The sequence below is a fragment of the Eubalaena glacialis genome, chromosome 19, assembly GCF_028564815.1.
Source record: "Eubalaena glacialis isolate mEubGla1 chromosome 19, mEubGla1.1.hap2.+ XY, whole genome shotgun sequence".
Classification (NCBI taxonomy): Eukaryota; Metazoa; Chordata; class Mammalia; order Artiodactyla; family Balaenidae; genus Eubalaena; species Eubalaena glacialis.
In genome coordinates, this window is record NC_083734.1 from 56,741,916 (window position 1) to 56,756,132 (window position 14,217).

Consider the following 14,217-nt stretch of genomic DNA (forward strand, 5'->3'; position numbering starts at 1 on the left):
TCTGATTCTTTTTGCAGTATCTGACAAAACGGCAGGCTTCTTTGGGTATCATGTAATACTTTCTGATGGTTATGTTGATGAAAAGCAATGAAAAGAGCATTCTAGGCAACAAAACACTCATCACAACATAGAAAAGGGCAGGGGGACACCTTTGATGTTGTGACAAGATGATTCTGTGCTCACCTGGGGCTACTTCAATAAAAAGAATCTCACAAAGGTTCCAAATGAGCTCCATTGCTGACAGACTGGAGACCTAAGGAAGAAATGGAGACAAAGTTTTGACTGAAAACATTCCTGAGGTTTTTTCTTAAAGCAAAGAAACAAAGGAGAGCTTGAAACACATCATGGTCATTCATTAACTCAACATTTACTGACTATTCCTATGGCAGGGTTTCCCACAAGGCAGCCAGTGAGAGAATTTTAGGGGGTGGGACACAGACTAATATTTTCTACTTTAATGGTTGTGGTTTTAGTTTAACGTGCATTAGAAAAATATAACTAGCTCATTACACCCATGATCTTGATGAATATTATGGTTTAGGAAGAGGCTTTGAGTGAAAAGGGAGAGACGATTTTTAGAAAAATAGTCACTAAATAATATTACAATATATAGATACAGCAAAAACTGTGAAGTTGGTATTCAAGGGACTGACACTTAGGAAACAGTCTACTAAAAAGCAAACCCGGGACTTCCCTGGAGGTCCAGTGGTTAAGACTGCGCACTTCCAACGCAGGGGGCGCAGGTCTGGGAACCAAGATCCCACGTGCAGTGGCCAAAAAAAAAAAAACACAAACCCAATATAGGACACCAAAATAAATCGGATGTAGACCCTGCCCTTGGGAATATGCAGTATTCCCTCCCCCACCATTCTTCTGTGCAAAATCACAAAATACTTTAATCATAAGGAAAAATAAATGTTTTGATGACAGAGATAATGCACCAGTCCTTATTCACTACTGAGTTTGAACAATATCAAAATTCTAACCAAAGAAAGAGAATTCTTTAAGTCATCTTCCAACTAAAGTTAAACAACCGGCAGCTTAAAAATGCTGGATTCATTAGCTGAGTACAGTTTATGAGACTAACCAGTGATTCCAAAAGCTTAGCTCACTACCTCAGGTGACACAATGTGGTTAGGATTTATATTTCCCATAAGAGTTGAAAACTAATACAAGTATTTATCAAGCACATCCTTGTGTTCCAATGTGTGAGGCCTTGAAGGGGGCACCGGGAAGTTCAAGATGATTCTTACCACCCCAAGGAGTTGCCTATCTACCTGGAAAGAGAGACTTCTGCAAAACCAGTGATTGCAATGCCACTGCAGGTGGGTGCTGAGGATGCAGCTGGACATAAAGGAGGTACCAGTACAACAAAACTCCCTTACCTGGATGCTAAACTGGCGGCCACTGGCTGGATCTTTACCAGCAACTAACAAAACACAAGACATTTTAAGTGAGCAATGAAACTTTAGTCTTACTGTTATAGCTTCACATGTAAGTGCTGTGGCTTGTGCCTTCTAAGACCATCCATTTTCACTATAGATTTTTTAAAAAATGCTTCATAGCTCTGTTGTAGATGAATGATCTCAAACCAAGGCCTTCAAATTACAAGTGGCTCTTTCAACTACAATACAGCAAATGTAGAGACCACCATGTTATACAAGACTCTACCCAGCATCTAGGAGTCACATGGCTCTCGCGGTTATGATGACTTTAAATCACCAAGGTCAAAGAACTGGGAATGTGATTATCGAAGATCTTTAATTTGGCCCTTCAGCCTCATATCTGTCAATATAATATATTCTAATTTGAAAAATGTACTCAAGACAATTGCCAAAAAATTAAGGATTATTTAAGACGGGAAAGTAAGAGTTTTGAACTGGAATGTCAATCAGATTTTAACTTGTATTTATAGCCAGATAAATCCTTCAACTATTATCACATACAAACAGACAAAGTCCTTACTTGCAAGCTGGTGCATTTCCTCCAGGCATGCTCTTATGACTGATCGGTAGTTTTTACTCACTCGAACCAACCTACAAACAATGAAATGACATACAAGACGAACCTGGAACAGTTTGTGGTGATAGAAAGTAAGGAACATCTTGTGAAGATAGAAAGTATAAAAAAAAAAAGATAAGAAGTTGCTGAAAGACAGGAGCCAACTTGAAGGAGCTCCTAATGACCACAGCTGAAACAACTTGAGCGACAAAATAAGTAAAACACCACATAACCCACTGACTAAAATAAATATCCTTGAGTCCACACTGATATTAAGTGTTGCAAATGAGACCCACTGATGGACCCTAAAATTAGTGGCTGAAATTTGAGGAGAAATGGGATTTGCATAGTCTCAAGGTTTCTCCCCCAAATACTTATTCGTCACACAGGGAAAGATGGTAACTTTACAGCACAGAAACCCAGCAGAAACCACATTAACCAAGCAATCAAGGTCAACAATAACATAAGAAGACATCAGCATCATGAACCTCATGATATGATGTACTGAGAAGGACATATCACACCATTTCTGTGGTATTCTTGCTAAAAATGCATAACCTCTGTCCAATCATGAGAAAACACCAGACAAACCCAGGACAGTTTTGAGGGACGGTCTCTAAGACAATTGGTCAATATTTTTCAAAAGTGTCAAGGTCATGAAGGAGATGAGGGAGAAAAAAACTAAATGCAATCTCATTTGGCTGCAGAAGAGAAAAAAGGACATTAGTGGAAAAATTAGTGAAATTCAAATAAGGTCTTCAGTTAATCATACTGCATCAATTTTTTTTTAAATTAATTAATTAATTAATTTTATTTTTGGCTGTGTTGGGTCTTAATTGCTGTGCGCGGGCTTTCTCTAGTTGTGGCGAGCAGGGGCTAGCTACTCTTTGTTGTGGTGCGGGGGCGTCTCATTGTCGGGGCTTCTCTTTTTGCAGAGCACAGGCTCTAGGCGCGTGGGCTTCAGTAGTTGTGGCACATGGGCTCAGTAGTTGTGGCCTGTGGGTTCTAGAGCTCAGGCTCAGTAGCTGTGGCTTACGGGCCTAGTTGCTCCATGGCATGTGGGATCCTCCAGCGCCAGGGCTTGAACCCGTGTCCCTTGCACTGGCAGGCACATTCTTAACCACTGCGCCACCAGGGAAGCCCCATACTGCATCAATGTTTAAGTTTCCTGGTTTAAATACCAGTAATGTGGTTATGTAAAATATTAACATTAGAGAAGCTTGGTAAGAGATGTACAGAAATCTATTATTTTTGTACCTTTTCTGTAAGTTTAAAATTAGTTCAAAATAGAGTTCTTCGAAAAGGAAATAGTAGATTGTAAAGCAACTATACTCCAATAAAAATTAATTTAAAAAAAATTTGGTAGACGGGTTCTACAAACAAGCAGGTGGCAACAAGGTCATCTCTCCGTCATCACCATAGGCTGTTTGAGATAGGAGAGACCTCACAGGTCTATCAGTCTGGGTCTTTGTTCTGGAAATGATGCAACAGAAGCCTAAATCATGGGGCTTCCCTGGTGGCACAGTGGTCAAGAATCTGCCTGCCAATGCAGGGGACACGGGTTCGAGCCCTGGTCCAGGAAGATCCCACATGCCGCGGAGCTCCTAAGCCTGTGTGCCACAACTACTGAGCCTGCACTCTGGAGCCCGCGAGCCACAACTACTGAGCCCACACGCCACAACTACTGAAGCCCGCGCACCTAGAGCCCGTGCTCCGCAACAAGAGAAGCCACCACAATGAGAAGCCCTCGCAACACAACGAAGAGTAGCCCCCGCTCACCGCAACTAGAGAAAGCCCACGCGCAGCAACAAAGACCCAAGGCAGCCAAAAATAAAGAATAAATAAATAAATAAATAAAATTTTTAAAAAAAGAAGCCTAAATCATGCTCTAAACACACACGCACACACAAAGAAAATAGCAGAACAAAACAAACAGAAAGCAATTGGCTATTAGTTACCAATATGCAGATCCTTAGCAAGAAACATTAGTTCTAAATGAAGAGACCTAAAGGCCACCTACTGGCTCCATTTATTTTCATTCTTATTTATTTTTTTTCTGGCTCCATTTAAAGATGAACAGAAGCTACAATGGGGCCAGCAGGAGGTGAAGCAACTTGCACACACTGTCTCACCTAATCCTCGCTACTCCTTACCCCCTTTCACAGTCAAGATTCAGGCCCAAATAAATAACTCACCCAGCCAAAAACCAAGGTAATATGCTGACTCCCATGCACAAAACAGGAGCTACCATCCCACCATTAGTAGGATATTAACTAATTTATTAATTCAGCAAACATTTTAGAGCACCTACTGTATAGATGCACGAGGAGATCTGGGAACAGAGGGCCCACATAAATAAGACGGGGTCCCTGCCTTCCAGGAATTACAGGACTTTTGACATGTTTTTTCCTTGGAGTCATAATAGATTTTTCTGAGTTATCAATATTCTGTACCAGAGCCTCTTGTCACCAGTGATCTCTCATACACAGACACATACATAGACACATAGACACACACACACACACACACACACACACACACACACACACACACACACGCTGACCAGGGTATCCTCCAGGGTGATTCATTTGTAAAATGCTTATCAAGGAAGTAAAATACTGTGACACTGTGGTTAATAATAAGACATATATAAAACTGGTCTTCGGGACTTCCTGCAGGGGGTGAGGGTTCGATCCCTGGTCGGGGAACTAAGATCCCCCATGCTGCGCAGTGCAGCCAAAAAGTAAAAAAAAAAAAAAAAAAAAAAAAAATTAAAACTGGTCTTCATCCCCAGTCCCTGACCCACAGCTCCTAAAATCTTTGAAAATTCCTAAGTGATAAGAGTGCTAGAAGCATCTTTTGTTCCAACTCTGGGTGGCTCCTGGATGAGGGCTGGTCACAAGAAAGACCAAGTCATAATTAGAAACTTGAAATTTTCAGCCCTGTCCCTGACTTCTCTAGAGAGGGAAGAGGGCTGGAAATGGAGATAATAATTGATCACGCCTACATGAGGAAGATTCCATAAAATCTCAATAGCGTGGGGTTTGGAGAGCTTCCAGGTAGGTTAACACATCCATGTACCAGGATGGTGACACAACCCAGCTCCAGAGAGACAGAGGTTCCTGCACTTGGGACCCTTCCAGACCATGCCCCACGTACATCATCTGGCTGTTTTTCTGTGTCCTTTCTCATATCCTTTAACGAACTGGTAAATGTGTTTCCTTGAGTTCTGTGAGCTGCTCTAGCAAATTAATCAAACCTGAGGTGGTCATGGGAACCTCTGATTTATAGCCAAGTTGGAGAGAAGCTGTGGGTAACCTGGGGACCCACTATTTGTGATTGGCATCTGAATGGGGGACAGTTTTGTGGGACTGAGCCCTTAATTTATGGGATCTGATGTTATCTCCAAGTAGACAGTGTTAGAATTGAGTTGAATTGTAGGATACCCAGCTTGTTTCAGAGAATTGCTTAGTGGGGGAAAACTCCCAGACATCTGGTGTCAGAAGTGTTGTGAGTAAAATACAGGAGGGAAAAAACTGTTTTTGTTTTGTTTTGTTTTGTTTTTTCAATACAGATACCAACATTGTCCATTCCCTAACCGTATGAATGGACTCTAAGAAAAACCTAACACAGGGGTTCTCAAAATCCACTGTACTTAAGACTCACCTAGAGATTTTAGGATACACCCCTAGAAATTTTGGTGATATGAGGTGAGGCCTGAACAAGTACCTGACACTGATGCAGTTAACTCATGAACCACACTCCAAACAATTCTAGTCTATAAATAATACAAGTTTTCTGGTCTCTTCACAAAAAAAATGCTTTAAAAATAATTCTTCAAAGACAAAACAAAACTCCCAAGAGCGGAGCCTCATTCAATGACTCTCAGGTGCTTATTTGGCTTAAATTTTATTCTTTGGAGGGTAAGTGAAGTAGGAATAGAAACAAAGAAGCAGCCAGTAAGTCAATCAGCAGCCATTTGCACATTCTCTGTAAGACATTTCCATCCATGACCACTTACACTGTCCAGTAAAGAGAACACAAACTAGAACCAGGGGTCCCTTATTTCCCCAGGAGAGCCATCCGTCACGCAAAAGGATAAGGATGCATTTCATTCGGTTTCCCACAATTCAGCTGTGGGCTGCAGCACCTATCAGCAGCCTACTTACTGAGTTTTTCTGGATTTTCCAGTCAACTCTTCTTCAATTCTCTGGAGGCCCACAAAGATCCCATGGGATTCATTGAAGAGTTTTCTCAGGATTTGAGAGTAAACATCTTCATTCTTTCGGATTATATGGATAAAGGGGCAACCTGGCACCATGTCTGATTTTTCTGAAACAAAACAGAAGAAAAATTTAACACCTATCACCATCATCCTCATAAAAGAACCCACTCTAAAAACTTTGAGTATCTAATTACAAAAGCTTCAGCTTCTTTGCTACTGATTTCATTTATTAAAAATGATATGAATTATCATTTATCCACACGTGAATTTTTACTTTTTTTTTTTTTTTGGCCGTGCCACGCGGCATATGGGGTCTTAGTTCCCCGACCAGGGCTCGAACCTGTACCCCCTGCAGTGGGAGCATGGAGTCCTAACCACTGGACCGCCAGGGAAGTCCCCACACATGAATTTTTAAACACAAAGGTTTACTCTCAGACTTTACTCCTCAATTCACTAGCATATTTTGTAATGACCTTTCACCTCCACCAACTGGAATATACTAGAAAAAAAAAGTAAACTCACTTAATATTAGCCTATGTAAAATTCAGTAAATAAGATAAACCTACAGCTGAAGTTTTATATAACATCAAAGTAAATATTATTTTTACATTACTTTTTTACTGCCACTACTCCTAAAACAAAGAATCAAGAACTGACTAAACTATTTTGCAACAGTGATGAAAAGGCTCTATAATGATAAATTATTAACCACCAACTTGTGGAAATTTCTTATATAACAGCTTCTCAAATAAGTTGTGATAATGTTCAATGGCTTGTCTTGAAAGTGATTTCAATAGATATAAACAAAAAAAGAAAGAAAACCTTGAGTTTCCAACAATCGAGGACAAGCCAGAAATGTTGATAAGCTTTCCTATTAAGTAGGAAAAGAGGCCATCCAGACCTAGTCACAGAAGTTTCTCTTCTGAGCAACTTCTACAGCTCTGCCAAACTTGAGATCTTCAATACCAACATATCCCATAAATATTTAACAACATTAGGGATAATTTTTTATTTATTTATTTACTTATTTGGCTGTGTCGGGTCTTAGTTGCAGCTTAGTTGCGGCACGGGCTCTAGAGCGCGGGCTCAGTAGTTGCAGTGTGCGGGCTCTCTAGTTGCGGTGCGCAGGCTCTAGAGCGCAAAGGCTTAGTTGCCCCGCAGCATGTGGGATCTTAGTCCCCTGACCAGGGATTGGACCCGTGTCCCCTGCATTGGAAGGAGGATTCTTAACCACTGGACCACCAGGGAAGTCCACGTTAGGGATAATTTTTAACTATAAAATCAAGAAAAACTACATTGCTTAAAAATTACATGAATTTCATACCATGTAATTTGCCAAAATTATATGAACTTCATTAGCTCAAAATGCTCCTTGTAAGAGGAAAACCTCCACATTTGTATAAAGAATGTTGCAAATATTGCAAGAAAATCCCTTCAGCATTTTCCGAGATTTCTCTCTTGAAAAGGAGAAAGGAAAATCAAATATCAAGATTTCAGTTTTACCTTGCTACTAGAAGAAATCTGTATTGGAAAGGTAAGATCCATGTCCGATACCTAATGGAGCTTAGAGAACAAAGCCAAGGACAAATCATTTTGCTCTCCAGCTTATTTGTGCTATGTATTAATAGCCTACGAAATTCAATCAAGTTCACAATGATAACATAAAGGTAAGGGCTATGACATTTGCAAAAATTCACAATGAGGGGACTACTACAAAGAGAATTAGTTACTCTGGACAAAAAGGAAAAAGAGCTTCACATTTTTAAATATAAAGAAAACCTTTCTTTAACACTGGAAGACCATTGTTAACTTTTTTTCCTGGACTCAACATCTGCCAGATCTCATAAATCAATGAAAATCTTAAATAGCTAAATAGTTCCAAAAATGAACATGGTACAAAATAAGTTAAACTGTTTCATATTTCAGCTAGTCAAATCTGAGAGCATAAAGAAAAACAAAAAAAGTGCCAAGATAGATAATCTAAAAGAAAAAAAAAAAAAAAAACTACCTTTTTTGTTGAAAGAGGTTTCACACACCAGCATCTCCCCTGGACCCCAGTCAAAACACATTTGCTTCTCCTGGGAATTCACTCCCGGAATCAACTAGTAAAAAAAAAATAAGGCACAGAAATTGTTATTCTTCCTAAAGGCTTTGCTTTCAAATGACTTGCAGGTATAATCCTAGAAGCCAGTGGTCGTGAAGGTTATTAAGTGCTAATCTATGAACACAGCTGAGTGTGACTGAGATCAGCCCTGTCTGTTAGACCCTAAATGAACAAGTGAGTTTTGCTAGGCACCTCAACCCAGCCTGTCACTTCTGAAGTGTTGATAAAAAGGAAAGCTACACCCCAATCAATTACTGTATGGTAATTCAGTGATCTGTAGTTCAGAAAAAGGGAAGTTAAAAAAATTAAAAAGGAATTGAACTGTTTGTTAGTCACTAAAAAGACAGAGACCTCCAATCCCATGGCTTCTGTGTCACATCTTTTATGACTTGATTTTTTTACTCCAACTCAGACCAATCCCTCTAAGTCTCAGCTTCATAAATCCAACTGCCTAATCCACACCTTTATGAGTTATCTAACCTCTAGAGCTATATCCATAACGTCAAGAACCAAAAAAGGAACACTTGATGCTCATTCCCGAACCTCATTCCACTCCCCCAGTGGGACCAAGCCTTTCCCAACTGTTAGGAACAATCCTTGTAATCCCCCGCTTTCCCTCATCACCCACTGAGTTTATTTTAGCTAAATATGCATCTGTCCTATACCCCAGCAATTCCATTTCTAGGTATTTATCTGGAAAGAAACAACCAAAGAAAGACAAGAACTGTAACTTATATTTCTTAAGAGCCCTTGACCTAAAAAGACCACTGGTCTAGAACAACTGCTCAAGATTATTCTCTCTCTGAATCTACACTTAAACATGCCTGAATCTGCTAATTACTAACTGGCCTTCATGTGCCTCGATAAGAGGAAGCAGCTGCATGAAGAGCAGGCACAACAACTGCTACACAGGGTGACAATGGTTTTCAGGGTTATTCATCAGCCTCTTGAGGGTGCGTTCAGCGTAAGCCCAAAGAGCAGACTAACTCTCAAATACCCACGTGACTGAGTTCGAACTTGCAGAGTTGAGGTTCAGATTCTAGACTATGCAGTTCTGCCAAGATCATGCCCCCCTGAGAGGCTGTGTCCACAAGGCCAACCAGTTTCCTACCTGGTCTCCCCAACACCAATGTAAAGCTGGGTTATCACAGGTCAACCATCACTACTGGGGGCAAAATTAAGCTCAGATCATTTTCATTCCATTTGTAAATGCATGACTCATTGTCATGGTTCAATAACAAAGTGGCTCTCCTGGGCTGCACAGGGTACTGGGAAGGTTTCCCCATCCAAAGATTCAGACATAAGTGAAGGAGGGAAAAGCAAGGTAACACGTCGTCTGTAAAAGTTCCAGTGATTCCGATAGCCTAATTTTTCACCCTGGAAACACTGACATGGTCCTTGATAGACATTTAATATTTAACATACTTTATATATGCATTAAAAGTTAACAATCTATAGCATATAGGAGTAAGCTTTATAGAGAGTAACAACCCACGTTAACTGCTATTTGAGATCTCATGTCTCTTTTTGTCCAGTTAGCTTTGAAATGACTTCTATTTTCAGTTTTTGGTTCTGTCAGATACTGCTTTGCAATCTGATGGCTTTAGCTGAAAACTGAAGGCATCTTAACCTTCTAAAAAGCAAAAATACAAGGTCAGGCAACTTGCAGTTTAGTGGGGCTTATAGGTTACCAAGAGCTAAGAGATGAAGAACAAGCCTAAACGGACAGAAATATTTGACCTAGTCAGGAAAGGCTTTCCTGACAAAGAGGCTGCTGGAGCTTGTATGTAAAAAATGAGCAGGATATAAACCTAAGAGAGAAGAGATCCCAGGCAGGGGGAACGGTAGGTGTCTCTTATCTAACAACCCTGAATCTCTTTATAAGCATCGTAGATCATCCACACCTGACATACTCTCTTGAGAGTTCAAATACAACTGAAAGGAAACAGAGCAATAAAAGCAAGAATAGTCGCCCGAAATAATAATTATATTTAGTAAACCTTGGGCCAGCTCAAGCAAAGCCAAGCTCACGGAGTTGCGATGTGAAGCTTAGCTCGGCTGGGAGAAAAAAGCCCCAATTCCTGTGCTTGGTTCAAGCCCGCTCATTAAAGCATTAGCCCAACAGGAAAAGCCAGAGAAGTAGGAAGGTCGGGAAGACAAGGGACGGAAAGGGATGGAATGGGGCCTCCAGGACCAGGTATTCTAAGTATACAAAGGGGCAGAAACCCAGCGACCACTGCGACCCAAACACGGGCACCTAGTTAACGTGACTTCTGGACGATGGCAATTGTACTGAGGGAAGGGGACGAGCACCTCGCAGGCGGCAGAGAGATAGACAAGCCTGCAGGGACGAAGTGGACCCAATCCTCGGACCTAGAAGGCAAACAATACTGTTCGGGGCACCCTTACAGTGACTGTCGGCTCGCTATCTAGCTCCTCCATAGCGCAGCACCTCACCGCCCGGAACTCGTGGGGCAGCCAACGCTCCCAGCTCGGGCCTCCCTCTCAGAGCCGGCTGCGAGAGAGGACCCCGTCCGAGCACCTCCTGAACTGCCTGCAGGTCCAAACCTCCAACGCCACAGGGGTCTCTCCTCTTGGCCACGACCACCCCTCTGCGGCACTCCACACGTGTCCCTCCTTCCTGGCCTCGACAATACGACAGGGAAAACAGCGCCAGCGGCAGCCTATCCACACAGTACCGCTCTCGCCAGATCCGGCGCCGCCACGGACAACCCCGAGCCCGGCAGGGAGAAGGTCCCGGAGACGGCGGGAGCGGCGGTGATGCGGCTGCGCGTGCGCGGGGCGGGGCGAGCGCTGGGCTCGGCCGAGGTGTGAGTGAGCGCACGACCTGTCCCGAGCCTGGCTTTCCACTCAGCTTCTTGGTCTGCAGGTTAGCGTCGTCGCCGCTGCTTCTCTGAGCAGTGTCCGTGGCAAGAGAGCCCTGTCGGTTCTTCGGGCTTGTGTACGAAGGTATTCGCCGCCACTCCCACCCCAAAAGGCTTCAAAAGTCATGGGGACAAAATTGATGCAACTGAAACAGCTGTGAAATTGAGACCACTGGGTTCAATTGAACACAAATACCGGTTGTTATCTCACAAAAGAAACGCAGGAAAAGACACTCAAATTAGGGAATCCCAGGTCTTATTATGGAAAACCTCAACAGAAGTGCTCCAATAACCTAAAGGAGTTATTTATTTTGCAAATGCCATATTTACAAATACATGCACGTATAAGGAATAGAATAGTACTGGTTCTAAATTCCCAGATAAGCGAGTTTTTTTCTTCTTTTTTAACGAACGGAAGGTAATTCGAAATCTTAAAATAAACCTTAGGAAACAGTGCCTGAAAATGTAGCAGCTTTTATTATTTAGGAAAGAAATTTGATCTGAAAACAAGACAAAATTTCAGTAATTTTCTTGGGGAAGCCTTCTTTCCCTGAGATGATTCTGAACGACCTATTTGAATGGTGAAAATAAGATGAGTTGGAGTGGTTAGGAAAATCCTATCACCCCAATAGTTTGTTCTTTTGAGTTACACACTGTTTAGTAAAGGAAGAAAAATCCTGTGGCTATCACAATTTCATCCAAATTCCTCTGAAGACAGCCATCTATAGGATAAAATTTAATGTAGTTTTGCGCAAAATTCCACACTGTTCAACCATCTGTGTCTGGCTGCATTTTCCAAATGTTTCACAGAGTTTTACTGATCTGAGTGTTTCTGATACCAGTGGTGTGGCTACGAGAAATTATGCATTCGTGTCCATTTTCTAGTGGGTAAAAAGAGTCCTAATGTTTTTCAGAATGTAAAATAAACATTCAGTAGCAGATAAATCAGTTTTTAAAAACTGGTTATTGTATCTGCTCTGACTATTCAAACTTCTTCAAGCAGCAGAAGTTAAAGCCAAACTTAGTAAGACATTGATAGAAATCATGCCTAATTTCCTTCAGAAAAAATTATTCTGGGGAACAGGATGAAAGACCAGCAAGGAAAACCATTTTTCTCAAAAGAAAACCTGAGAAAAATAAATAAATTTAACTGCAAAAGAGAGCTCTCCTGTTCACTGCAGGGTGTAGAGCAGAACATGCCCCGTGGCCTCTATCCAGTAGATGCCAATAATATACCCCTCAACAGTTGTGACAGCCAAAAAAGTCTCTAGAAGGTGGGGTTGTGAGGATTGGATGAAGGCAGTCAAAAGATACAAATTTCCAGTTTGGGGACTTCCCTGGTGGTCCAGTGGCTAAGACTCTGCACTCCCAATGCAGGGGGCCCAGGTTCGATCCCTGGTCAGGGAACTAGAACCCACATGCTGCAACTGACAGTTCACATGCCACAACTAAAGATTCTGCATGCTGCAACTAAAAAAAGGATCCCGCACGCAGCAACGAAGATTCCATGTGCCTCGACGAAGAACCAGCGCAGCCAAATAAATAAATATTTTTTAAAAGACTAGATTAAAATTAATTAGGTAAATAAATTTAAAAAAAAAGATGACGGATGTTCCGTAAACCTACTGTGGCCGTTATTTCATGAGGTAGGTAAGTCAAATCATCATTCTGTATACTTTAAATTTATGTAGTGGTGTTGTGTCAATTATATCTCAGTAAAACTGGAAGAAAAAAAAATGTCTCAAGATATTCCCAGTGTCCCCTAGGGGACAAAATCACCTCTTTTAAGAGCTACTGGCATAGATATTCAACCACAGAGGAAGAGAGGAACAACCAAGTAAATATATTATCAATGAGATATCCACCTATTTAGAAGAATCACAAAGACTGGTAAGAAAATGGAAAAGTTTTTCAAGAAGTTTTAAAGTGTACACCTTTTGGTACCCATAATTGTACTTCCCTGTTCAGTGATGTAATACTAGTCAGCTATAAAAAGCAGTGAAATAATGCCATTTCCAGCAACATGGATGGACCTAGAGATGATCATATTAAGTCAGTTAGAGAAAGACAAATATCATATGATATCACTTACATGTGGAATCTAAAAAAAATGATACAGGGAACTCCCTGGTGGTCCAGTGGTTAGGACTCGGCGCTTTCACTGCCGGGGCCCGTGTTCTATCCCTGGTCAGAGAACTAAGATTCCAGAAGCTGTGCAGTGCAGCCAAAAAAGTTTTTAAAAAATGAAAAATAAGAATAAAAAAATTTTTTTTAATGATACAAATGAACTTATTTACAAAACAGAAGTAGACTCACAGACATAGAAAATAAACTTATGGTTACCAAAGAGGATAGTAGGAGCGGCCATGGCGGGGGGCGAGGTGTGGGGGGGCGGAGATAAATTGGAGTTTGGGATTAACATACACACTAAAAATGTATATATAAAATAGGTAAACAACAAGGACCTACTGTATAGCACAGGGAACTATACTTGATATCTTGTAATAACCTATAATAGAAAATCTAAAAAAGAATATATATATGTATAACAATCACTTTGCTGTACACTTGAAACTAACACAACACTGTAAATTAACTATACTTCAATAAAAAAAAGTTCAGTGAATGTATTGTGAAATGGAACGATATTTCCCTACATTTAATACCGCAGCTGATACATTTAAAGTGAAATGTACTAGCTTCTTGGGTTTGACTGCTGGTGCAAGTTTGGGTCCCATTTTCTTTGCCATGACCCAAGGATAGAAAGCTGGAAGTTTTCCAGAACATCACAGATTCTGTGATTGTCTCCAGATTTCCTGCAGTATTCAGGAATTGAGTATTCAGTATTCCTGCAGTATTCACAGAGATAGCTCAAGTACTCAACTAACCTCTGTTAGAACTGAAGGAAATTTGATGGTATAAACTCTGCACCGTTTAGTCGTCTGTGTTATAAATTCAGTTATGTGTTTCTCAGGGTTTTTGGCAAGGATTTCAAGCTCTAA

At 41.1% G+C, this 14,217-nt stretch overlaps 1 protein-coding gene and 1 non-coding gene across 3 annotated transcripts in view; one reads left to right on the top strand and one right to left on the bottom strand.

Moving 5' to 3' along the window:
- NUP85 (nucleoporin 85) overlaps positions 1 to 10,854 on the bottom strand; it is a 28,686-nt gene extending 17,832 nt beyond the window's left edge. For both annotated transcript variants that reach the window (XM_061175136.1, XM_061175137.1), the window contains exons 1-6: positions 10,740 to 10,854; positions 8,235 to 8,328; positions 6,171 to 6,333; positions 1,966 to 2,036; positions 1,386 to 1,429; positions 184 to 253 (exon numbers count right to left, since the gene is read on the bottom strand). In XM_061175136.1, the coding sequence (XP_061031119.1) occupies positions 184 to 253; positions 1,386 to 1,429; positions 1,966 to 2,036; positions 6,171 to 6,333; positions 8,235 to 8,328; positions 10,740 to 10,772 (475 nt within the window). In that variant the 5' untranslated portion in view covers positions 10,773 to 10,854. The remainder of the gene's footprint in view (positions 1 to 183; positions 254 to 1,385; positions 1,430 to 1,965; positions 2,037 to 6,170; positions 6,334 to 8,234; positions 8,329 to 10,739) is intronic.
- Positions 10,855 to 12,549: 1,695 nt separating this feature from the next.
- On the top strand, positions 12,550 to 12,622 carry TRNAG-CCC (transfer RNA glycine (anticodon CCC)). The gene has a single exon. It is a non-coding gene; the product is annotated as a tRNA-Gly (tRNA).
- The last annotated feature ends 1,595 nt before the right edge of the window (positions 12,623 to 14,217 follow it).